The following is a 26417-nucleotide window of genomic DNA, read 5'->3' on the forward strand; positions in this document are numbered from 1 at the left end:
TGTAAATTTGAGCTGTTCCAATAGACGGCATGTCGGTCGTTGGCACGCGTCAGGTGCAAATGTGTAACGGCGAGCGCTATTAGACAGAGAGAAACGGTTGCGAGAGCCATAATCCCACTGTTCCTCGTTCTCTCTAGCCTACCTTCTTCGCTCTCAGTCCCGTCGTCCCAAACAGCAGGTCGCTGTCAACATCCCAGCGGTAACACAACCTAGTTGAAGTTTCCAGCGACGTTTGGAACGGACGAATACTTCTTCAGCACTAATTCCATTGCGACTACGAACCCGGTTTCCTCCCCAACCCTATGTTTACTTACTTTGCCTGCTGCACACTTTGAAGTCACTGTGCTTTGAGTATTCCTTTTATGCTCCCTAATCCTCTCCACAGACGGAAAACAATAGTGTTCAGAAGGAGACGTGATAAGGCAAAGTAGACTGCAATATTTGACAATGACAACTGAAGTCCCGTGTTGATGAAACGTTCCAAATCATCTCAATGTAGCCTCACATCAAGACAACCTTTCGTCTTGGACAAGCACAGCTGGCGTTGAAATGGTATCATCAAAGTTCGTCAAAATGTGTTTACATCATCCTCCTGTTGGTAGGTTTCCTTTTTCTTTTCGACTGTAAATGTAATTGTCTATAATTGTCATTTGAAATTAGTCTCAACTCAGTCTGTCGGTTGAGGCTTTTAGGTTTCTACCTGCCGCGGCTTCCAGACTAGCCACACGCTGCGCACCGGTTGACTTTACATTCCCGCCCTCTGATAGACACGATGCGCTCGCTCTGTCCATCCAGCAGCCCCGCCCCACCACCACTGTGTGTGCGCGTGTGTTTGATGCGCGTGCGCATGTTATTAACCTGTTCAATTTCATCAATGGTGGATTGTAAAAACCATGCTTTTGGCCAGTGAAGTAATTACTATTAATTTAACTATTTTAGTCATTACTGTGTTTGATTAAATATGCACATTCTGTAGGCCTATTAAAACAGATTTTATCATATCTTTGGTGTAACTTTCATAAAAGTGGTTTTGGTGATGTGAGGCTTGATTTAGTCCCCTTAATGTGGGTGTCTGTAAACTGTCCTTGAGTATAGCCTACTAAATCATTTGTATCTTGTGATTAGTTCTCACTGAAGTTCAAGTTTAAAATACTTAATTGCAGAAAATTCTAAATGCCAAAAGCGCAGTAGGTCAGCCCTACTCTCTACTACTCACACCCCTTCTCTCATGCCCAGACACACAAACACACAAACACACACGCGCAAGCACACACACACGGTCTATTTTGCTCTCTTCCCTTCACTCACTCTCCCCCTCTGTTGTTTTTGTCAGTGATGACACCTCTCTTGAGTGCCCTCCAGGCATGTTGCCGTGGTGACTGGGAAAGGGGGATGAAAGAGAAAGAGAGAGTAGGCTACTAACACTTTTCCCTAACTCTCCCTCTTCTCTGTTGTTGCCTCTGTCTGTTCTTACTATGCCAGATCACTTGCTACTACCATTTGTCATCCCTTCACCCCTCACTGCATCTCCTTGGCAAATCCCTGCATCTCTTCACCAACATTCTCTTTTGTATATTCTACACCTCATATTGTATATACTGTCAATGACGATCCAAAAATATTGAAATGGATATATTTAATATTCACCTATTCCTATTTGAGAAACATGAACCCTACAGTAGCCCCTATACATGGAAGGGTAGGCCTATGTATGCGTGTGAGACTGTGAGCTTCTCAATGTAGGCTTTGTACATACATAGTATGGGAGAGGGAGGCATGGTCTCTGGTGGATTTCTTCATGTCATCAATAATCAAATGTGTTTAAATTTGATGTATGGAGGATGTGCACGAGCATGTTGTTCTTTCAACGATGCTAGGCACTGTAAGGCAGACATTTGTAGCCTTACACTCGAGTAAGTTGTTACCTTGTTTACTCTGTATGCATAATGATTAATTCATGAATGGTATCGGTATGGACACATTGATTATTTAGGTAATATGTTATCATCAATCTATCTCTTCGTATTCTTATATCCTCATTGGCTTATTATTCATTTACTAACATAATTAATATACAAATATTTAAATATATGTTTTAAATGTTGCACTTTGTTTCTCATCCATTTTGTCCTATCTCTATTTACCACTCTATTTTTCTCACTTTGTTTCTTTCATTTCTTATCTCACTAAATAATATTAATATTTTAAATTCAAACACCAAAAACCCACTTTGAATGAAGTGTTCACAGAATTCTGTGTATGAGGGGGATCCAAAATAAACACATTTAATGAGTGTAACCAACCATTATTCATAAGACAACAACATTATTTGGTCAAAGAAAGTTTAGGGAGGAGGAGAAAGAAAGACAAAGAACACCATAGCGTGGCTGTTATGATTATTGGCAATTAGGAGAATGGCAGGTCTGAACTCCAGGTGGACCTTACTGCTCAAATCAAATCAAATTTATCACATGCGCCAAATACAACAGGTGTAGTAGACCTTACTGTGAAATTCTTACTTACAAACCGTTAAGCAATAATGCAGTTTTAAGAAAATAAGAGTTCATATTTACTAAATAAACTAAAGTTTAAAAACAGTAACACAATAAAATAACAATAACGAGAATATATACAGGGGGTACCGGTGCTGAGTCAAATGTGCGGGGGTACATGTTAGTTGAGGTAATATGTAGGTAGGTAGGTGAGCGTGGTGCTTAACCTGATTTGCTCCAGCAAGTACCCAGCTGTACAAATGGCTAATGTGATTGTGAAGATATCAGCCAGGGATAATGGCATCTGCCAAGCCATCAAGAACAATGTTCTGTATTGTCAGGACATGGTGATAAGAGAGAGAGAGAAAGTGAATGAGTGGATGAAGGGTGAACCTTCAGGGAATGAGCTGGGGATTGGTAAAGGATCGTGGTGAATGAAAAAGAAGGGAGAAGGAGAAGGGGAATGGGGGCATGCTGTATGTCCTAGCAATATTGATGAGAGATATCATAACAGAGTCACGAGACACATGAACAATAAGTGATTGACTTTTTTGTGTGTGTGCATGCGTGTGTGTGCGTGCAAAATGGTGGTAGGGTGTTTGCAAAATTGAGGTAGTGACAATAATGGAACAGTGGCATACAAACATGGGGGAAAAATGAAATAAATGAGGGCAATCATTGCAGCGAGGGTCATCATCAAGAAACATGATGGTCCCAATGGAGATGTTTGAGAAGCAAGGGGGGTGAAAGCGTCAAGGAGCGGGATGTCTAATGATAGCAAATCATGTTTTAACAGTCAGGAGGTGGTAGGGAATGGGAAAACGCCAGAACAGATGCACTTTCAATGGCATGAAATATTGAAGAGAGGAGAGGAACAAACAAGAAATGGGAGAGCAACAAGGGTCTGATGAAAAGACAGAAATTATAGTGTGTTTATTAGCATTAGTGACGCATGGAGTATTACAGTAGAAAGAATGAGGGAAGAGAAAGGAGGGAGATAAGAGGGGGGATGTTCAAAGGTATTGGGGAAAGTCTTAGTGCTCTCTTACCATTGACTATAAATCAATAGAAATAATACCACATCTCATTGCTAGCTGGATGTATAACGGGGCGGCAGGTAGCCTAGTGGTTAGGCCAGTAACCGAAAGGTTGCTCAATCGAATCCCGAAGCTGACAAGGTAAAAATCTGTCATTCTTCTCCTGAACAAGGCAGTTACCCACTGTTTCTAGGCCGTCATTGTAAATAAGAATTTGTTCTTAACCGACTTGCCTAGTTAAATAAAGGTTCAAAAAAATATAAAAAAATATGGAGCAGTACCTTGAAAATGTGATGACGCTTACATAAGCTATATACAATAACACTTGACAGGTACAGGAACAAATATTGACAAGCAAGATGGCAGGCTGTAGCCTGGAAGCCATAACTTCTACTTGAGAAAACTGTAGGGTAAGCAAAACAACTTAAGAGATGATAGTTGACTGTACCGTACCTCAAGTATTTGGTAGAGCCAAGTGTGCGTTTCTTTTTATAGTGCTTCTCTCTTATTAAGCCTCTGAGAATTGGTTATGTATAAAGGAAATGCACAATCAACAACAGGGTCAATATCCAGCTCCTCCCAAATCAGCAGTCTCAACTAACCAAGGTTGCATACCAAATGGCACCCTATTCCCTTTATAGTGCACTACTGAGCCCAATGGGTCCTGGTCAAAAGTAGTGCACTATAAAGCATAAGGTTGCCATTTGGGACGTCGCCCAAGCCACAGGACGACAATCGATTACGGAAGCAATTAAGTAAGGTGCTCAATGAATCCATAGATGTTTCTCTTTCCTTTTCACCTCCTTCCATCGCTCTCTTTATTTCTCTCTCACTCTTTCAAATTCTCTGTTTACATCAATAGATAACTGTGGTGTGTAAATGGACTGTAATAGTTTGATAGTGAGCATCATCATTTCATTTGATGTGCTTCTCATTGTCTTGAGGTGTTGATGGTACAGTAGAGTACATTTTGGATTGGCTGAGTTGCACTCTACATCCTCTCTTGTTTCACCACCCAACACTAATGAGAATCTATGAGAAGAAAACTACGCTGGCAGAGTGAACTCACTGGCAGAGTGAATCAGAGTCAAAGGCAATATTAGTCTAAGTCTTCAGGATCAAAGCCTTAGGGCCTGACTGGAACCTGGTTTACTCCCTTGGACACTGAGTTGTAGTGACATCAGCACCAAACAAGAATAGAGACCGAATAGAAATATAGTCACCTAAAATGTAGATTGTCTCTTAATAATTGGAGATATTTTTGTTATCCATTCACAACCTGTTAACATCCTATGTCTAAAATAAAATAAGGATATTCCTGTAGCATCCATTCAAACAACAACATGCCGACTGAACTCCAAAGTGTCACCTCAAGGGTTATTTTTCGCCTCCTCTCTCTGTAAATGTTAGGTCAAAAGTTCTGTTTGAAATAATGGAGCATGTGACCGTTTTCTCTGTGAGGAGGAGATATTGCTCCTTAGGAATTGGAGCATTTTGGACGTCGACGGGGGTGAGGTGCATTGAGGCCCTCCGGTAGGAGAGGAAATGTCGCAATCCCGAACAGACTGGGGGGCTTGGCATGGACATAAACCTTTCCCCGTGTGCTTTCGGAAGGAGGACACTGACAGAATTATGGCCTTACATTTGGAAAATAAACAGCGTATTGGGCTTTAGTAAGAGAAATTATATAAGAATATGACACAGCAGGTTTTTGGATCCAACCACTAAATCACGATTTGAGAAGACATGCCTTGAAGGGCAGCAGTTCACTGTCACCTCTGTCAAGGCTTAGTCCATTAACCTTGTCAGAGCTTATAATCAGGTTTGATATGCAAGGTATAATAAAGTTATAGTCAGTATGTAAGATGTGCAACTTCCAGTAAGTTATTATCTATATGTTGGTGGTTAGGTAAGGTTGCCATGAATATCTAGCACAAAAGCCTGTGGAATCTATGGACTTTAAAACCCTGCTCTAGATCAATCCATTCCCCTCAATCTGATGTCTGCATGCTATCAGAGAAATATTAAGCACAGTCCAATCCTTCACGTGGCCCATGGTCGTACCACGTCATATGCCTGGGAACATCGCAGGGTGGGCTGGCAGGTCTACAGTACAGTGGAGGGTCACGAGTTTAATCATGAATTTGGTTAGGTCAACCGTCCCTAGGTGTTGGACCGATTACAGCCAGCGATGTTCAGACCCTCCACTGAAGGAGAGTCAGTAGGTCAGTCTCGGCCGTCTTGCACATTGTTCCTCCTGCGGGGCTGGAGGAGCTGACTGATCTAATTAACTGTCTGAATAATTGCCGATGGGCTGGCTTGAGGGCAGGGTGCGGGGGCGCAGCAGCCAAGGTCGGGTGGTCAATGGCCTGACCGATATGAGGAGTTTGCAGCCCTGCCCTCTCAGTCTCGCTCATTGCTCAGCCGACTGGTCAATGAGCGGCCCAGGCAGACGGCCGTGCGAACACTGGCCCGTTGTAATGAGGTCTCGTGCTTTTTGTGCTGCCTGGCCTGCATGGTCCCTGTCTGATGGATAGATGGCTCACCCAGCCTCTCCTCTCCGACAGGGATATTGACCCTATTGGCTGTCTGTGGGCCAGCCGGCTGAAAGCCACAGTGCAATATCTGCCTCTATTTAAACCCCTTTCATCTACCATCTATTGTGTCAGGGTGAACGACAGGGGGGGATAGCCGAGCCGATGCCCGGAGAGCTATTTTAGGCAGGGGACCAGGATCTCTCAATTGTAAGCACTTGTAAAGGAGGAAGTGCAATGCCTTGGAGGAGCATTATTAGGCAGTAGTCTAGTGGTATATAGCAATGAGGCTATCAGAGGGTTCAAGTGTTCACCAGTGACACAGCTTGTATGCCCTATCAGGCACCGCATTGCCAATGACTTCAGTAGTATATAAACATCTGCAGAGATTCAGTACATAGAAAAATAGGCTGTCCCAAATGGCAAAAAGGTCCAAAGTAGTCCATTATAAAGGAAATAGATGCCATTTGGGATGCAGCCATGGATTTAAAACTATGACAGCCATCTTGGTTGAGCATGTTCTCTCATCTAATGAACTAATATCTGCAAGAGCAGCACTTAATACAGTAAAGCCCTTCACACTTCATTGTTCTTTTTCGCTTTATCTTTGTACCAAATTGAGTCGCTAATAATGTGATGAGTTTGCTAATGCTAATTAAGGTTTTGAAAGAGAGCATGGTAAAAGAGTGAGAGAGGATGAATAAGTGTATGAATAAAGAGGATAAGATGTAGGATGAAAAGAGATACTCAAGGAGATATTTGAGGAGATACACTTACTTTGCAACTCTCCTGTCAAACATTTCTGAAAGATAAAGGTTGTCAGGTTTTTTTCTCTGATTGAGGATGTCTCATTATTAGAGGTGTTGTGAATCGCACCGAAGCTGCTTATTACCATCATCAGCCCTCGATAATTGAGATGGAGGTGATCCACTTCTGAGCCCTGGGCAGAGCAGTTGTGTGCTTTTTATTTTTGCTGTGAAGAGGTGCTTGTGTTAAAGGCCACATTGCAGTCTTTTATTAAGACAATTGCACTCAATCACATTTTGCACACCAATGAATACATTTTCTGATAATGAAGTTGCTTTTATGTTGTTGTTGTTTCTGAAACAGCTCCAGAAGTTAAGTAGCTATGTGCCTTGCTCAGGGCTTACTAGATGGTTAACGAGAAATAAATAATTTCTCAGCCTGAAGAAGAAAAAAAACAGTATTAATCATAAAGTCTCGGCAAGAGACTTGATTGATTTTGTCATTTTCCCCGACAAATTGCAAAAGTTATATTTTAATCTTAGAAACTACTCTGAGTTTCACATGTTGTTTGAATCTATAATGCTTGGAGGCTTTTGAATAGTGTCTCAAAAACATTGTGGCTGCCCTATCGGCCCTGGTCAAAAGTAGTACACTATATCGGGAATGGTGTACCATTTGGGACACACTTTAGGACAATGAATACACTTGGTTCTGGATCAGTTAGAGCCATGACCCCAAACTTCTCTCACTCCTTCCTGGAAAGTGGTACTCGAGAACCCTTTTTTTGTTGTTGCCGAGGGCCCGTTTTATGGCAAACCATTCAGTATTAGCATTTTCGAAAGGGCAATCGAGTCAGAGCGTCAAAAACAGTGAAAGGTCACCAGGTTTCCTGCCTGTTAGAACCTCCACACTCTATCAAACTCTGCTTGGCTGCCACTGAAGGGCTCCCGCCAAATCGAGAGATGGCTCTGTGTTTTTGCCGGTGACATTAAAAGGGTCATTTAGCACTTCAACTGGAAAATCCTGATCAAATCCTCACGGACTCACACACAGTCTACAGTGGAAATGAGTTGGAGAGGCTGAGTTCCAAATGGCCCCCTATTCGCTATATAGTCCACTACTTTTGACTAGGGCTAATAGGGCTCACCAGGGCCCATAGGCGCACTATGCAGGGAACAGGGTGCCATTTGGCATACAACCATATGTTGCCATTTGGAACGCAACCATCATACGTCTCCAGACAGCAGCAGGACTTGGCTGTGACCTGGCTGACTGGCACCGATCCTCGAGGGTAGAGAGATGGGTGGAGGGTGATAGTGGTGGTGGTGCTGGGGGGAATTCTCTCTAAGCGCCTGTCTCCCTTCCAGTGAAATCGGCGGTGCATGCCTCTTCGCTCGTCATGTGCAGTGTGGCAAAGCCAGCTCGGGGCCCCCACGGAGGCTAGATCCAACAGTCGGGAGATATGTACTTACACGGCTGAGTTAGCAAAGCCTGGAGATCCAGAGGGGACCCAGGTGTTGGTTGGGAGAAAGAGGGAGCGCTCCTGCGACTCGCATGGCACTGGCTGAGGATAAAAGTGATGGCTCAGAGGCCCTGGGTTGACATTGGCAAGCTCCTGCTGGCTGTCACCCCGTCAACTTGTTATAATGATGTTATAGATATGGAACAGCCACATTCTCTCATATCTGGTTGCTAGGAAGTGTTCACTGAGCTTTGTAGTGTATGAATGGAGAGAGTCAGAGTAATGTGGTTTGTCATCTTTTTGACTCGAGAGTGATTTTCCCAACTTTGTATGATTAAATCATGTCTCGATTCTAACTAAGCTCAATACACAAATGTGAATGAGCACATTGAATCTCGGTCGACAATCATTTCCCCTAACTCTTTGCCTCTATTTCAATCTGTAAATCTGAACATAATGTTTCCATCTGTTACACTCATTGTCAGCACATTATCATCGCTTTAACACCTCTCTTTCTCTTTCATCGCCCTCTTCTCACCACACACTCCCAATCACTCTTTCTCTCCACCCCCTCTCCTCACCTTGCTCGCCCAGTCTCTCTCTCCCTTCATCACCCTCCCCCCACCTCGCTCGCCCAGTCTCTCGCTCCCTCTATCGCCCTCTCCTCACCTCACCTCTCCTCTCTCTCTCACTCTTTGACTTTTGCCTGGGCATCATCACGGTCAGCAGGTAAATAAATCACTAAGCAGCTCCAGCTCAGATAATGAGGCGATGGGGGATACTCCATCGCTGCAGATGTGTACAGATGCTTCGCCTCAGGCCAAATGGAGAAGGACCATGACGCCAGAGACATTATACACCACTATACTGTATGTCGACTGACTACACTACCAGAAAAACATGGTACTTTTTATTTATTTTTTATTTCACCTTTATTTAACCAGGTATGCTAGTTGAGAACAAGTTCTCATTTTCAACTGTGACCTGGCCAAGATAAAGCAAAGCAGTACGACGAAAACAACAACACAGAGTTACACATGGGATAAACAAACGTACAGTCAATAACACAATATAAAATCTGTATACAGTGTGTGCAAATGAAGTAAGGAGGTAGGTAATGCAATAAATAGGCCATAGTGGTGAAGTAATTACAACTTAGCAATTAACACTGGAGTGATAGATGTGCAGATGAAGATGTGCAAGTAGAAATACTGGTGTGCAAAAGAGCAGAAAAACAAAAACAAATATAGGGATGAGGTAGGTAGTTGGATGGGCTATTTACAGATGGGCTGTGTACAGCTGCAGCGATCGATATGCCTCTCTGACAGCTGCAATTCGTTCCAGTCATTGGCAGCAGAGAACTGGAAGAAAAGATGGCCAAAGAGGTGTTGGCTTTGGGGATGACCAGTGAAATATACCCGCTGGACCACGTTCTACGCGTGGGTGTTGCTATGGTGACCAGTGAGCTGAGATAAGGCATAGCTTTACCTAGCAAAGCCTTATAGAAGACCTGGAGCCAGTGGGTTTGGCAACAAATATGTAGCGAGGACTAGCAAACGAGAGCATACAGATTGCAGTGGTGGGTAGTATATGGGGCTTTGGTGACAAAACGGATGGCACTGTGATAGACTGCATCCAATTTGCTGAGTAGAGTGTTGGGTGCTATTTTGTAAATGACATCACCGAAGTCAAGGATAGGTAGGATAGTCAGTTTTACAAGGGTATGTTTAGCAACATGAGTGAAGGATGCTTTGTTGCGATATAGATAGTTGATTCTATATTTAATGTTGGATTGGAGATGTTTACTATGAGCCTGGAAGGAGAGTTTACAGTCTAGCCAGACTCCTAGGTTTTTATAGTTGTCCACATGTTCTAAGTCAGAACCGTCCAGAGTAGTGATGCTAGTCGTGGCTGGTGCGGGCAGTGAACGGTTGAAGAGCGTGCATTTAGTTTTACTAGCATTTAAAAGCAGTTGGAGGCTACGGAAGGAGTGTTATATGGCATTGTGTCACGCCCTGGTCGAGGTATTTTGTGTTTATCTTCATTTATTTGGTCAGGCCAGGGTGTGGCATGGGGTTTTTGTATGTGGTGTGTTGGTATTGGGATTGTAGCTTAGTGGGGTGTTCTAGTTAAGACTATGGCTGTCTGAAGTGGTTCTCAATCAGAGGCAGGTGTTTATCGTTGTCTCTGATTGGGAACCATATTTAGGCAGCCATATTCTTTGTGTGTTTCGTGGGTGATTGTCCTTAGTGTCCTTGTTCCTGTCTCTGTGTTAGTTTACACAAGTATAGGCTGTTTCGGTTTGTGTTACGTTCATTACGTTCTTTGTTTTGTAGTGTTTGTATTGATTCGTGTTTTACGTTTGTTTATTAAACATGGATCGCAATCTACACGCTGTATTTTGGTCCGACTCTCCTTCACCACAAGAGAACCGTTACACATTGAAGCTTGTTTGGAGGTTTGTTAACACAGTGTCCAAAGAAGGCCCAGATTTATACAGAATGGTGTTGTCTGCGTAGAGGTGGATCAAAGAATCACCCTCAGCAAGAGCGACATCATTGATATATACCAAGAAAAGAGTCGGCCCGAGAATTTAACCCTGTGGCACCCCCATAGAGACTTCCAGAGGTCCGGACAACAGGCCCTCCAGCAGGTACTTCAGCAGGTACTTGCATGAAATATGGAAAAGACGGCCAGCAGTGCACTCACTGCTTAGCTGTATCATCAGCAGTCACAATGAACGCATTTTGGCCATCAAGCCTTCGATAACAACCAGATACAGCAACCAGAGAGATAAAGGGAGAATGGAAGAGAGTGTTGCCATTGTTCCACCTCTCTTTCACGCTCTCTGAATCCCCCACTCTTCCAAACGGATTCCTCATTTGCCAACAGGGAGAGAGAGGGAGAGAGAAAAAGAGTGAAAAAAATCACAATATGTATGCAGAGCAATATCTGCAGCACTTTATACATAAAGAAAATATAAAAGGTATCATTGCAGGAGAGAGGGGAAAACCAACACTGACAGTAGAGTAAGGGGGAGGTAAAAAAAAAGGAATAAAAAAAGAACAAATAGAGTGAACATAAGATCTCAGGTCTGGATGGATCCACAGTCGTTTGTAGACAATTGGGTGAGGCAGGAGAACAGCAGAAAAAAGGGATCAAAAAAATTTGAACGTACAATTAAATCCCCTAACATACAGCCCGATTATTCAGAGCACCCATTAGCGAAAGATATCTTTTCCTCATTTGCTATGAGAAGAAGGAGGGGGAGGTAGAGGGGGATAAAGAAAACCATCAGAGAGATATCCATTTACCAAATGACACTAATGAGCAATGAAGAGAACAGAGGAACACCGAGACAAATAGATCGACCAACAGCCAGTTTGGTGGGTAAAAAAGATAAACGAGCGAGGAAATAGTATCTGAGCACATTATACACCAGCACGTTTTCACATGATTACATTATACAGTTATAATTAATGTCATAGTGAATGCTTTGATATATAAAGGACCTAATTATGAAGTGATACAGTGTGTCTGTCTGTGTGGATGTGTGTAAAGAGCATGCAGAAGTTGTGTGTGAAGAGCAGCCATTGGGAGACCAAAAGGAGGCTCTATTAAGACAAATAAATTAGGATTAAGGCAGAAATGTGGTGCATTTTCATTTGAATTAAATGCATTTATTATTCCTTTTTTCTGTACGTAAAAATTATAGCAAGGGGAACAAGGGGGAATGAAATGCCCGGCTCGTCTCTAATGCCATGGCACACAGACTCTGACTGGAGAAGAACTAAATGGCTACACTGCACCATTAATGACAAATAGGATAAATATCCTTCCATATCAAAACATTAGTCCCTGTGATCATAACCATACTGAGTACATTAACCAAGCCCTGCAATGCGATAAGGGTATCAACACCATATCTTTACACAAATCATATTAGAGTTGCCACCGAGTCAATTCTTAATATTATTGCTGAGTCTCTGTGATATTTGTCCCGAGAAGGAACGGAGCAAGGCCTCACGCTGCGATTGAGAGACATGCAGCTAAATGCCAGTAATACAGAGGAGGGGTGACACACATTGTGTCATCGATGTCACGGCAACCCATCCCTGCTGTCTTGCTCTGTATCATAGCCAGTTTTGGCATCAGCCAAGCCTTTTCTGTCATGCCAATATGGCTGCTTGGTGTATGGCGCTGTACTATTTTGCTAAAGAAGTTAGAAAAGAGGCAATCTCTATTGCAAAACCAAATGTGTCAAATGTAGAATGAGCTTCAGTCATGAAGCTGAAAGTTCACAGTACTTTCTGATTATGATCTGACTCACATGTGGCAATATCACAACACAAAGACCCATATACATATTTTGTGAAGCAGGGGATTAAATCATTACCTCTTTAAGTGTAGCTTTGGAGCTGGTGGCAGGTCTAATACATTGCATAATTATTCCCATAACCATTTGTCCTGCTAGCGCCCTCTCTGAATGCAGTAGGAGTAACATGGTAGGTTTTTTGCAAATGTATATTAAAAAACCCAGCAATACCTTATTTACATAAGTATTCAGACCCTTTGCTATGAGACTCGAAATTGAGCTCAGGTGCGTCCTGTTTCCCTTGATCAGCCTTGATGTTTCTACTACTTGATTGGAGTCCACCTGTGGTAAAAAAAAAAAACTGGTTTTGCTTTGTTATTACGGGGTATTGTGTGTAGATTGATCAGGGGGAAAAAATCAATTGAATCAATTTTAGAATAAGGCTGTAACATAACAAAATGTGTGTCACACCCTGACCATAGTTTGCTTTGTATGTTTCTATGTTTTGGTTGGTCAGGGTGTGATCTGAGTGGGCATTCTATGTTGGATGTCTTGTTTGTCTATTTCTATGTCTGGCCTGATATGGTTCTCAATCAGAGGCAGGTGATAGTCATTGTCTCTGATTGGGAACCATATTTAGGTAGCCTGGGTTTCACTGTGTGTTTGTGGGTGATTGTTTCTGTCTCTGTGTTTTGCACCAGATAGGACTGTTTTAGGTTTTCGCACGTTTGTTGTTTTGTTAGTTTATTCGTGTACAGTTTCTTTATTAAAGTACAATGAATAACAACCACGCTGCATTTTGGTCCGCCTCTACTTCACCTAAAGAAAACCATTACAATGTGGAAGAAGTCAAGGGGTCTGATTACTTGCCGAATGCATTGTATGCCTCATATTCTCATTTTCTACTTGGGTGCATACAAACATGAATCAGACCTTCATTAGACTTTCATGAGGGTCCAGAAAGACAACCCATTGCTTTTGCTGTATCTACTTTACATTAGATCCCCAGTCACAAAGGTATCGGGAAGTGTTTGGCAAACAATGATGTATGGCACATACCCACAACCATGCATTATCATAAAGAGTAGCACAATTGTTAGATAATAGGAGAGAAAATCATTTTTCAGCCCCTGAGCCAGAGAAAGCACCTAGATTGGGAGGGCAGCTTTTGAATTTAGAATGTAACTACTAAGTATTGGGTGTAAATTAGGCATTCATTCTCTGGAATGAGACCCTGCATAGCAATTCACTGAGTTGATGGAGGCAAAGAAATTAGAGGGATAATGAGAGATTGAAAAGATATGAGGGAAAGAGAATGAACAACAGACAGGGATCATCGCCTCGGAAAATGAATTCAGGTAAGAGGAAAGAAAGAAAGAGACGAAACAAGTCCATTAGGAAGCTAGGCAGAGAAAACCGAGGGAGGAGAGGCAGTGAAAGAAAGGGCAGATTGGGAATAATAACAACAGGAAAGGGCATTTATAAACATGTCTCTATAGTAACCAGCTGGTAATTTGGCTGGTGGGAGAGAAAGAGGGGGAGATAGCGGGATTTATCACCGCCACCAGAATCAGACTGGTTATTATAGTGAGAGAGGGAGAAAAAAGAGAGATCTAGAGAGAAAAAGAGAGTGAGAGGAGAAGGAGGAGTTAGAGGGTGAAAGAAAATAAAGAATAGATCGAACGTGAGAGACAGCAAGATACAGACAAAGAAGTAGAAGCAGAGGTGAACGAAAAAGAGATAGCGGGGATAAAACATGCAGATTTGCAGAAAAACAAGAGATGATTGTCTTCCTTCCCTGGAACAAAATAAAAAAAGGAGGTAATCTTCCCTTGGGTTCCATAATTCTGGTGATATTGCTGTAGTTTGGCCCTGCTGTGGGAGTGGTTACATCTCACTGTCTGCGTCCGAAGGGGGACCCTATTCCCTCTATAGTGCACTACTTTGACCATGCGGGCCCTGGTCAAAAGTAGTGCACTATATAGGGAAAAGGGTGCCATTTCGGACACACCCTCTTTTTATTACACCGTTCTCAGGGTGCTTTACCCTGGCTGTGTAAAATCACAAGCATTTACAGCCAACCTATACTAGGAGGCAATAATGTTGTTAGGAAGAGACAAAAAGGGGTGAGATTGGGCATTTAAGATAGAGGTCATTTGTACTGTATCGCTACGTGTTCAACATACTTCACCATTTCCCTTGTGGGGACATTTCCCAGGTCCCCACGAGGACAAAGGCTATTTTAATCTTAGGAGTTAGGTTTAGGGTTAGAATTAGGGTTAGGGCAGTGGTCACCAACCTTTGCTGAGTCTAGATCACTTTCTGGATAAAAATGCAAGCGGAGATCTACCACTCAGAGGTTTTTTTAAGCCTATGGAACATTTAGCAATTAAAAACAGTTCTGTAGCAACGAGGTTCGTGCATTAGGCTATAGGCCCAGTACATTATCACTTCATATTGGCTATGCTTCAATTGCCCTGCCAATGTTGTTCATCTCAGATCGTTCCTATGACCAGAGAAAGTGAAATATTCCTTGATATTAAAAGACTCAAACTGCTAATAATAACAATGCAAGCTTATCGAAACACTATACCCATTCATTGCAGCTGCAGTGCTGGATACACTTATAAAGCTTATATGGCTTATAAAGGTGTTGAACAAAAGGAAAGGGGGATACCTAGTCAGTAGTACAACTGAATGCATTCAACTGAAATGTGTCTTCCGTATTCAACCCAACCCGTCTGAATCAGAGAGGTGGGGAGGGGGGCTGCCTTAATCGACATCCACTTCATCGGCACAAGGGGAACAGTGGGTTAACTGCCTTGCTCAGGGATTTGATCCAGAAACCTTTTGGTTACTGGCCCAATGCTTCTACCCACCAGGCTACCTGCACTGTCACCAAAGTGTTGACAGTGCTGAATAACAACTCAAACACGAACTTACACATACAAACAGCAGCTTTTTGCTATATTTGTTGAGTGTCTTGTCATGGTTTTAAAAGTTCTGAAATGTCACAGTATCAACTTTGCTGTTCGTTCAAGGCCTCTTTTTTACAGTCTATGGCTCGAGGAAACTGTGCACCTGTTTAGGTTATAATTATGTAGTTGACTGTTGCTCACTGTAGCCCTATAGGACTCTAAAACATGAAAGCCTTTAAAGGGTTTTTAACAAGGCTAATCTGAAAACATGGCTCCCTAAATTTTATCAGCATATCGAATGCGCAACCCGGGCTGATAAAACTCTGGACCATTGCTACTCTAATTTCCTCGACGCATACAAAGCCATCCCTCTCCCTCCTTTCGAACAATCTGACCACGACTCCATTTTGTTGCTCCCACCCTATAGACAGAAACTGAAACAGGAAATACCCGTGCTCAGGTCTGTTCAACGCTGGTCCAACCAATCTTATTCCACGCTTCAAGATTGCTTTGATCACGTGGACTGGGATATGTTCCGGATAGCATCGGACAATAACACCGATGTATACGCTGATTCGCTGAGTGAGTTTATTAGCAAGCGCATCGGTGATGTGGTACGCACGGTGAACATTAAAACCTTCCCCAACCAGAAACTGTGGATTGGTGGCAGCATTCGCGCAAAACTGAAAGCGCAAACCACTGCTTTTAATCATGGCAAGGCGACCGGAAACATAACCAAATCCCTCCGCAAGGCAATCAAACAAGCTAAGCGTCAGTATAGAGACAAAGTAGAGTCGCAATTCAATGGCTCAGACACGAGATGTATGTGGCAGGGTCTACAGTCAATCACAGACTTCAAAAAGAAAACCAGCCCCATCGAGGACACCGATGTCTTGCTCCAAGACCAACTAAACAACTTCTTTGCTCTCCTTCACCGCAGCCATGAGTAAAACATTTAAACGCATTAACTCTCGCAAGACTGCCGGCCCAGGCAGCATCCCTAGCCGCGTTCTCAGAGCATGTGGCAGACCAGCTGGCTGGTGTGTTTACGGACATATTCAATCAATCCCTATCCCAGTCTGCTGTTCCCACATGCTTCAAGAGGGCCACCATTGTTCATGTTCCCAAGAAAGCTAAGGTAACTGAGCACTCATTTCCGTCATCATGAAGTGTTTGAGAGACTAGGATCATATCACCTTCACCCTACCTGACACCCTAGACCCACTCCAATTTGCTTACCGTCCCAATAGGTTCACACACGACACAATCGCTATCACACTGCACACTGCCCTAACCAATCTGGATGAGAGGAATACATATATAAGAATGCTGTTCATCGATTACAGCTCAGCAGTCAACACCATATTACCCTCCAAACCCATCATTAAGCTCGAGACCCTGGGTCTCGACCCCGCCCTGTGCAACCGGGTCCTGGACTTTCTGACGGGCCGCCCCCAGGTGGTGAGAGTAGGTAACAACACACTCCACCCCGCTGATCCTCAACACTGGGGCCCCACAAGGGTGAGTTCTCAGCCCTCTCCTGTACTCCCTGTTCACCCATGACTGCGTCGCCATGCACGCCTCCAACTCAATCATCAAGTTTGCAGACAACACTACAGTGTTAGGCTTGATTACCAACAACAACGAGACAGCCTACAGGGTGAAGGCCCTCAGAGTGTTGTGTCTGGAAAAGAACCTCACACTCAACGTCAACAAAACAAAGGAGATGATCGTGGACTTCAGGAAACAGCAGAGGGAGCATCCCCCTATCCACATCGATGGGACAGTAAGTGGAGAAGATGGAAAGTTTTAAGTTCCTTGGTGTACACATTACATTTACATTTAAGTCATTTAGCAGACGCTCTTATCCAGAGCAACTTACATCACGGACAAACTGAAATGGAGAAGAAATTCGTATTGTCACCAAAAAAAACACTCAAAGTTTTATCACCTCCTGGTACAGCAACTACTCCGCCCACAACCATAAAGCTCTCCAGAGGGTAGTGAGGTCTGCACAACGCATCACCGGTGGCAAACTACCTGCCCTCCAGGACACCTACACCACGCGATGTCACAGGAAGGCCAAAAAGATCATCAAGGACAACAACCACCCGAGCCACTGCCTGTTCACCCCGCTATCCTCCAGAAGGCGAGGTCAGTACAGGTGCATCAAAGCTGGGACCGAGAGACTGAAAAACAGCTTCTATCTCAAGGCCATCAGACTGGTAAACAGCCATCACTAACATTGAGTGGCTGCTGCCAACATACAGACTCAATCTCTAGCCACTTTAATAATTCATAATTGGATGCAATAAATGTATCACTAATATACTGTATAACAATGATTTCCATCACCAAAGAGTCCACCGTCACCATTTTTGCTAAGAAAGAGATTGGGCTTAAGACACAGACACATCTACATATGCAAGCAATTCACTCATCTCCCTCTGAAAGCTGGAGAGGGAATGTCCTGTTAATATCTCTCCTCCTCTCTTCTCCTACTCTCTCCCTTGATAAGAATCCACGATAAGACACCGGTAAACAACGAGAGGCCCAGACTCACCAGTTTACAGTGTCACCAGAGACCAGGGTATCCCTCACAGGGACTAACAAAGGCAGCGATAAATAACAGTGCACAGTTGACTCCTAAGACACAACCGACACAACACAAGACTTGAGAATTAATCACAAAACGCTGTGCAGGTGGGTCCCATTGCCAGAGCCTATCCTGTATGCAGTGGTGACTACAGTAGTATTAGTCAGAGGGTACTTCCCAAATGGCACCCTATTACACAGCCTCAGCATATGGTTGTCTGTGTGATTGATGGTGGTACAGGGTCTCAGGTGAGGTATCTCACTGCTTTATAAACTCTACACGGACGTCATGTGACACCAGCTAAAAGATTGTGACCCATTCCATCCGCAGCTCTTTGCTATCATACGTGGGAAGCGTATTCCACATGGACCCTACGGATGTATAGTTTGTGTGTTTTGCACATACCAATACACACAAGATAGATTAAAACAGTGGCACAAATCATAGAAAAACATAGATGCCAACAACCGTAATGTAAGTATGTGCAAGAAGAGAAATAATAATAATAATAATAATAATAATAGAATAATTATCCATATGCAAGTGCATTTTGTTCATTCCTTGGTACCTTAAACTAATGTGATCCAAAAAACAAGTACTCTGAGTGTACAAAACATTAGGAACACCTTCCTAATATTGAGTTGCACCCCCTTTTGCCCTCAGAACAGCCTCAATTTGTCGGGTATAGACTCTACAAGGTGTCAAAAGCGTTCCACAGGGATTGTGGCCCATGTTGACTCAAGTTGGCTGGACCATTCTTGATACTCAAACCGGTGCGCATGGCATCTACTACCATACCCCGTTCAAAGGAACTTCAATATTTTGTCTTGCCCATTGAATGGTACACATACACAATCCATATCTCAATTGTCTCAACGATTAAACTTTCTTCTTTAACCTGTCTCCTCCCCTTCCTCTACACTGATTGAAGTGAATCAATAAGGGATCATAGCTTTCACCTGGATTCACCAGGTCAGTCTTTGTCAAGGAAAGAGCAGGTGTTCCTAATGTTTTGTACACTGTTTTGTACACAGTGTATTTATGAATGGTAGCTATATTATTATTTTATGGTTTATTATTGATTTGGATTTGGGCAGCCTGCTGTATTATTTATCTTTGATTGGAGAATATAATAATAGAGAGAAAAACAATGTCGTCTTCTCTCCATTATCTGGGGCATTGTTTGAGAATCAGATTACGCTATGCAAATTCAGGATACTTTATCGGTGAGACAAAGCTCGAAGTTTAGGTGCAGAGAAAGAAAATCACTCAGGGAGGAGAGCATGTTGGGCCCAAAATATGGAGAATGTAAAGCAAAGACCATCCATTTTGCATGTGATAAACAAAAGAAGGAAGAATCCAGGCCGCTAGAAGGTGCTTCAGTCTCAGTCCCCTCTTTGAGCCATAGGGTGCATCCTAAATGGCACCTTATTCCCTACATAGTGCACTACTTTTGACCAGAGCCCAATGGGTCCTGGTCAAAAGTAGTGCCCTAAATAGGTATTAGAGTGTAATTTGGGAGTCAGTCCTAGTCCTAAACGCTGTATTACAGAGACAGTGCCCTTACAGACTTCCAGGGCTGCCAGTGTTTGCCTATCTGTCCAGGAGGATAGAGTCCTATCACTGGAGTGTTTGGGCTAATCCCGCTAATCCCAGCTCTCCCCGTGGGCGCCTCGTGGCTCTTGGCTTCCCTCCTTTGATCCGAGGCTGTTGTAAAAAGCGCCCGTATTGTCCACAACTACGGGGCTCTTGCCACTTCTGACGGTTATTCTCAACACGCAGGTCTGAAGGGAAAAGAGGAGCTTGGCAGTAGCCACCTTTCTCTCTCCTCCAAAAATATCCTCCTCTCTAATCCTCCTGGAGCAGATAGGAAGAGAAGAAGGGAATGGTGCAGGTTGTCCTCCAAGGTAGAATATTAGATTCTACTTGATGCCCATTTCAATCCCATAGAGCCTTGGTGTGATGAGTAATCAAGTCTAAATGGAGTGGAATTTTACTGAGGACAGCCTTCTTTACTGATTAAATTCCGTACAATCCATGATAAACAATATCAGTTGAATTAGGGTCACAGGATTAGGGTCACTTTTACTTTGAAAGACTGCTGTTCCTAAAGACAAATCTGTTTTTCCTCCATTTAAAGACTGACATGCTGACCACACCGCCTTGCAGTGTGAATGCGAGCGGTGCAAAATAAATGTACGCATACATTATTCAATCATTGCACACGCACTTCTCACACTGTCAAATAGCGTCTGCGTAGCCAGGCGCTAAAATATAACTTGGTTCTATTTGTGATGCTTGACACACTGTAAGTCCCGCTTCTACCATCTCCTCATTGGTTTTTAGGCGCAAATACCCACATGGGTGATTGAAAGATGAACTGAGGCCCACACTCGCTTTTATCTGTGGATTAATTGTCAGAGTAAAGGACCTTGTGCATTTCAGGTAAAATACCAACCCAATGTTTGTATCCCAGGACAAATTAGCTAGCAACAGCAAGCTATCTAGCTAAATTACCATAAATGTTTAATTATTTTCGACCTGTCCCCAAATCAATTAAGTTGATTAGTTTTGATATTTCAAACTGCGTGACCTGATCGTTTCTGGTGTGAGTGGACAAAATCAACATGCGCCCAATGCCGCACACATGAGAGTGGTCTGGTCAGTTTATAAGGACAGTCCTTAAAGACTGAATACTGGACCTACAGTATATATTATGCCATTACTAATATTTTGAAGACCCTTATGCAGACAGTTTCGAAGTAACAAAAGTTTATTACAAAAACAGGGGGAGGGAAAACTACAGGTCAAGGGCAGGCAGAGTGTTAGTGTGTTGTAAAACATAGATATGAGCGTATTTTGTTTACACATGGATCAAGCTTAGCATTTTCAGTTCATTTTGACAACAGGATTTCACAGGGATTATTTATCATCATTCCTATCAAAGTGGAAAATCTAATTATGGTTACCCTTTTACACTGTCAATGCGATCATTGCACATTTATGCTAATAGTATTGTTTTTTGCTTTTTTATGTTTGTGTGAAGTTGTATGTGTTGGCTTATTTGTATATTAGTGTGTGTGTGTGTGTGTGTGTGTGTGTGTGTGTGTGTGTGTGTGTGTGTGTGTGTGTGTGTGTGTGTGTGTGTGTGTGTGTGTGTGTGTGTGTGTGTGTGTGTGTGTGTGTGTGTGTGTGTGTGTGTGTGTGTGTGTGTGCGCGTGTGTAGATGTCATTCAAGGAATGGACTGTGAATTCTGTGAGGCTGCAAAAAGCGTAAAGATCTGATTTCACTTCTTAGTATGCCGCCTGCTTTAGATTTTCTTTTCCTAATTAATACATCTTGTAAACATTACATGCTGTTGTTTCTCGTTTCCTGTTCACTCTGAATTATCTAAAGGTGCTTTTTTCCCCCCTCTGTACCTCGCTGTCAAGCTTCAAGGAAATGACCTGGAAGGGGTTTGACCTTTCCTTGTCTAGTTCTCCCCAGCAAGCTGTCAATAACAATGATGACAGTAATGTAATCTGCAAAGAATATTCATAAAAACAACAGAGATTAGATATTGGCTATAAAATATGCAAATTAATAATAAAAAATAATCTGTTTTGTTTTCTATCATATTAACCTCTTAGTATTCCAGTATCTCCTACCACAGAGCACCCATATATCGGTACAAAAACAAAAAAATGTCACTAATAAGCACTTGAACTGTCATTCCACCATAATCCCCAGTGTTCCCTTTCAATTGACACCATGATTATAAGTGTCTCCTATTTGCAAATTTAAAAGCCTTTAAATGTCCATATGGTTAAAAAAAATGACTCAAGTAAAAGTGAAAGTCACCCAGTAAACTACTACCTGAGTAAAATGATTTGGTTTAAAAAAAAAAGTAAATGTAATTGATAAAATGTACTTAAAGTATCACAAGTAAAATAATAAATAATTTAAAATTCCTTATATTAAGCAAACCAGACGGCACAATCTTGAAGTTTTAAATTTAGATAGCCAGGGGCACGTTCTCCAACACTCGGACATAATTTACAAACAAAGCATTTGTGTTTATTGAATTCGCCAGATCAGGTAGTAGGGCTGACCAAGAATGTTATCTTCATAAGTGTGTAAATTAGACCATTTTCCTGTCCTGCTAAGCATTTAAAATGTAACGAGTACTTTTGGGTGTCAGGGAAAAAAGTACTTTATCTTCTTTAGAAATGTTGTGAGGTAAAAGTAAATGTTGTCAAAAAATTAAAATAGTAAAGTAAATTTCAGATACCCGAAACAAACTACTTTCAGTTGAAATCCGAAGTTTACATACACCTCAGCCAAATTCATTTAAACTAAATTTTTCACAATTCCTGACATTTAATCCCAGTAAAAATTCCCTGTCTTAGGTCTGTTAGGATCACCACTTTATTTTAAGAATGTGAAATTTCAGAATAATGGTTGAGAGATTGATTAATTTCAGCTTTAATTTCTTTCATCACATTCCCAGTGGGTCAGAAGTTTACATACACTCAATTAGTATTTAGTAGTATTGCCTTTAAACTGTTTAGCTTGGGTCAAACGTTTGGGGTAGCCTTCCACAAGCTTCCCACAATAAATTGGGTATATTTTGGCCCATTCTTCCTGGCAGAGCTGGTGTAACTGAGTCAGGTTTGTTGACCTCCTTGCAAGCACATTTTTTCAGTTCTGCCCAGAAATGTTCTATAGAAAAGAGGTCAGTGATGGCTACTCCAATACCTTGAATTTGTTGTCCTTTAGCTATCTTGACACAACTTTGGAAGTATGCTTGGGGTCATTGTCCATTTGGAAGACCCATTTGCGACCAAGCTTAACTTCCTGACTGATGCCTTGAGAAGTTGCTTCAATATATCCACATCATTTTCTTTCCTCATGTTACCATCTATTTTGTGAAATGCTCCAGTCCCTCCACCCCCACAACATGGTGCTGCCACCCCTGTGCTTCACGGTTGGGATGGTGTTCTTCGGCTTGCAAGCCTCACCCTTTTCCATCCAAACATAACGATGGTCATTATGGCCAAACAGTTATATTTTTGTTTCATCAGATCAGAGGACATTTCTCCAAAAAGTATGATCTTTGTCCCCATGTACAGTCGCAAACCATAGACTGGCTTTTTTATGGCGGTTTTGAAAAGTGGCTTCTTCCTCGCTGAGCGGCCTTCCAGGTTATGTCGATATAGGACTCGTTTTACTGTGGATATAGATACTTTTGTACCTGTTTCCTCCAGCATCTTCACAAGGTCCTCTGCTGTTGTTCTGGGATTGATTTGCACTTTTGCACTAAAGTACATTCATCACTAGGAGACAGAACGCATCTCCTTCCTGAGCGGTATGATAGCTGCATGGGCCCATGGTGTTTATAGTTGCGTACTATTGTTTGTACAGATTAACTATTGTTTGTACAGATTAACGTGGTACATTCAGGAGAAATTGCTCCCAAGGACGAACCAGACTTGTGGAGGTCTACAATTTTTTTCTGAGGTCTTGGCTGATTTCTTTTGATTTTCCCATGATATCAAGCAAAGACTAACGTTTGTCATCGGAAGGATACCAAGGTACAGCGTGGTAGGCGTACATTGTTTTATTTAAATGTTCCACCAAGAAAAACAATACAACAACCGAACCGCTTCATCGTGCAAACTACATGCACTCAAACAAAGACAAGATCCCACACTGAAGGAGGGAAAAAGGGCTGCCTAAGTATGATCCCCAATCAGAGACAATGAAAGACAGCTGCCTCTGATTGGAAACCACACTCGGCCAAACACAAAGAAATAGAGAACATAGAATGCCCACCTAAATCACACCCTGACCTAACCAAACATAGAGAATAACAAGGATCTCTATGGTCAGGGCGTGACAAAGACGCAGTGAGTTTGAAGGTAGGCCTTGAAATACATCCACAGGTACACCTCCAATTGACTCAAATGACATCAATTAGCCTATCAGAAGCTTCTAAAGCCATGACATTATTTTCTGGAATTTTCCAAGTTGTTTAAATGCACAGTCAACTTAGTGTATGTAAACTTCTAACCCACTGGAATTGTGATACAGTGAATTATAAGTGAAATACTTTACACAACTGAGTATAATGTGCTACCAGCTGCCTGCTGTGAATAGGCTGTCTCAGAGCTTCCTGTCCACTTGGCTGCTGGTGCTCAGTGAATCGTCATGGGCCATTCTCTCCCTCTCCCTTCTCTCTCTCCTCTCCATACATATTCTCCTTAATTTCCCTCTTCTTTCTCCTCTCCTTCTCTTCCTCCTCTCTCTCTCTCTCTCTCTCTCTCTCTCTCTCTCTCTCTCTCCCTCTCTCTCTCTCTGAATCTCTCTCTCTCCTCTCTGTCTCTTCCTCTTCTTTCTCCTCTCCTCTGTTCCTTCCTCTCTCTCAGACTGTAGCCTCGCGGCCCCTATCAGTGTCAACCTTTCCAGCTGCTGTGTTTGCTCAGGGCTTTCTGTGGGTAAGCAAAGCACAACTCCTACTTCTCACCCCGGATCATGGTGCACCGTGTGAGGAGTGTCTTTATCAGGATTAGGCCCCTGATAATGACGAGCATGGGGAGTGGATCGGCCAAAGTCTATGTTAGAACAGCGCTGGGACAGATTAACCCAGCACATAAGTGTTTGGTCGGGCCACAATACTGTGTTTAAGAATCGGAAGCCTCATAAAAAAATTCAATAATATGTAGATGTTCCGAAGGGTTCTGTATATGGTATTACTATAGGGAAGAGCTCAGTAGGACTTGCTCTATTCCAAACAAGCTTCTTAAACCGAACATAAACTAGGCCTACACCTAGTCAACAAAAATGATGGGGGCATCAGATATAAATCAAAAACAAATATGTCGACGTTCGGAGGAGTTATGTGTTTGGTATCCAAGCTGAGTTACTCAACAGTAATTCTATATGGTATGTTCTCACTAGTGTTGCACAGTATACTGAAACTTAGCCTGCACTGGGAGTCTGGGCTGCATCATGTTAGCTCCCCACTGATGCACAGAAGTTAACACTCTTTAATAATGCATCACAGCATATACAAATGTTGAAACTGTTAATGACTATTTGGAAAACAATGTCCATACAGGCTAGAACACTTTACAATGCAAGAAGCTACCGGTCACTTCCAGCTTTAAATAATATATGCCATTTAGCAGACGCTTTTATCCAAAGCGACATACAGTCAGTCATGTGTGCATACATTCTACGTATGGGTGGTCCCGGGAATCGAACCCACTACCCTGGCGTTACAAGCGCCATGCTCTACCAACTGTGCTACAGAAGGACCAAAGGCTAAGTTCCTTGCTATTTTACAGCTAAAGCTATAACATCATTTCAAAGATGATTGCTAACAAAACTTTATTCATTCACTTAAGTCTTTATCATGTCTTTCACAAAAATTATCTATTGCCTCAGAGAACTGATTGTGGTGTGGATAGGCCTCCTACAGGCGATCTCTCTCTTATTAATGTTTAAAGAGACAAGGCACACTTTTATAAAATAAGCTACGTCTATGAAAATGTTGTTGATCAGTACAATAAAACAAGTCCCACATGCAAGGGAAACAGATTGTTTGTCAACTGTAGCCGCATGAAATCAGCCAACAAACTCAATAATTTAATGCATGCACACACTCCTATAGACTGCATTCACCTGTATTGTGAATATGTCTAGGCTACATCTTAATTTCCCTAGTTTATCAATAGAGATGTACCATTCAAATAAATGATTACCATTAGGTTGTGACGTATATAAATGGGTAAAAACAAAGTCAAATTGATTGTATTATTGTATAATTCATGTATTAATGCATGCACTGTCACGGATCCCCAGGTACTGCTGCTCATTCTGCTTACCAGTTCCGGAGGTCTACGTCACCGGCTTTCTAGGCTTCACTGAACGAGATTCATCATTATCAACCCCGGACTGTCTTGTCTGATTACACACACCTGGTTCCCATTTCCCCTGATTAGTATGCTATATATGTGCCCTCTGTTCCCTCTGTCAGTTACTGTTCCCATGTTTGTTGGTGGTGTGAGTACCTCTGTGTTGGTGCAGCTGTTATGCTGTATACTATGTATATATATATTGTGTATTACGGTTATCGTGGCGTTCAACAAGGTTTGGGTACAGCCCAGTGTTTTTGTATACGTGCTTGTTTTGGGTGTATTAAAAACCCCTATTGTGTATTCCTGAACCTGTCTCCAAAATGATTTATACAAGCGTGGCATGCACATGGCTGTCACTTAATGCATACACATGTAAAAGGTTTCAAATGTAATGTTATTGAACTCAAAAGACAC

The 26417-nt window shown here is 42.4% G+C and overlaps 1 protein-coding gene and 1 long non-coding RNA gene across 3 annotated transcripts in view; one reads left to right on the forward strand and one right to left on the reverse strand.

Annotated features, from left to right (window-relative positions):
• Positions 1 to 769, reverse strand: part of LOC118398357 (ephrin-A3-like) — a 111138-nt gene extending 110369 nt beyond the window's left edge. For both annotated transcript variants that reach the window (XM_035793615.1, XM_035793614.1), the window contains exon 1: positions 1 to 769. In XM_035793615.1, the coding sequence (XP_035649508.1) occupies positions 1 to 110 (110 nt within the window). In that variant the 5' untranslated portion in view covers positions 111 to 769.
• LOC127909403 (uncharacterized) lies at positions 455 to 26311 on the forward strand. The gene is made up of 2 exons (XR_008071024.1): positions 455 to 598; positions 25948 to 26311. It is a non-coding gene; the product is annotated as an uncharacterized LOC127909403 (long non-coding RNA).
• The last annotated feature ends 106 nt before the right edge of the window (positions 26312 to 26417 follow it).

This window comes from Oncorhynchus keta, chromosome 19 (assembly GCF_023373465.1).
Source record: "Oncorhynchus keta strain PuntledgeMale-10-30-2019 chromosome 19, Oket_V2, whole genome shotgun sequence".
NCBI classification, from domain to species: Eukaryota; Metazoa; Chordata; class Actinopteri; order Salmoniformes; family Salmonidae; genus Oncorhynchus; species Oncorhynchus keta.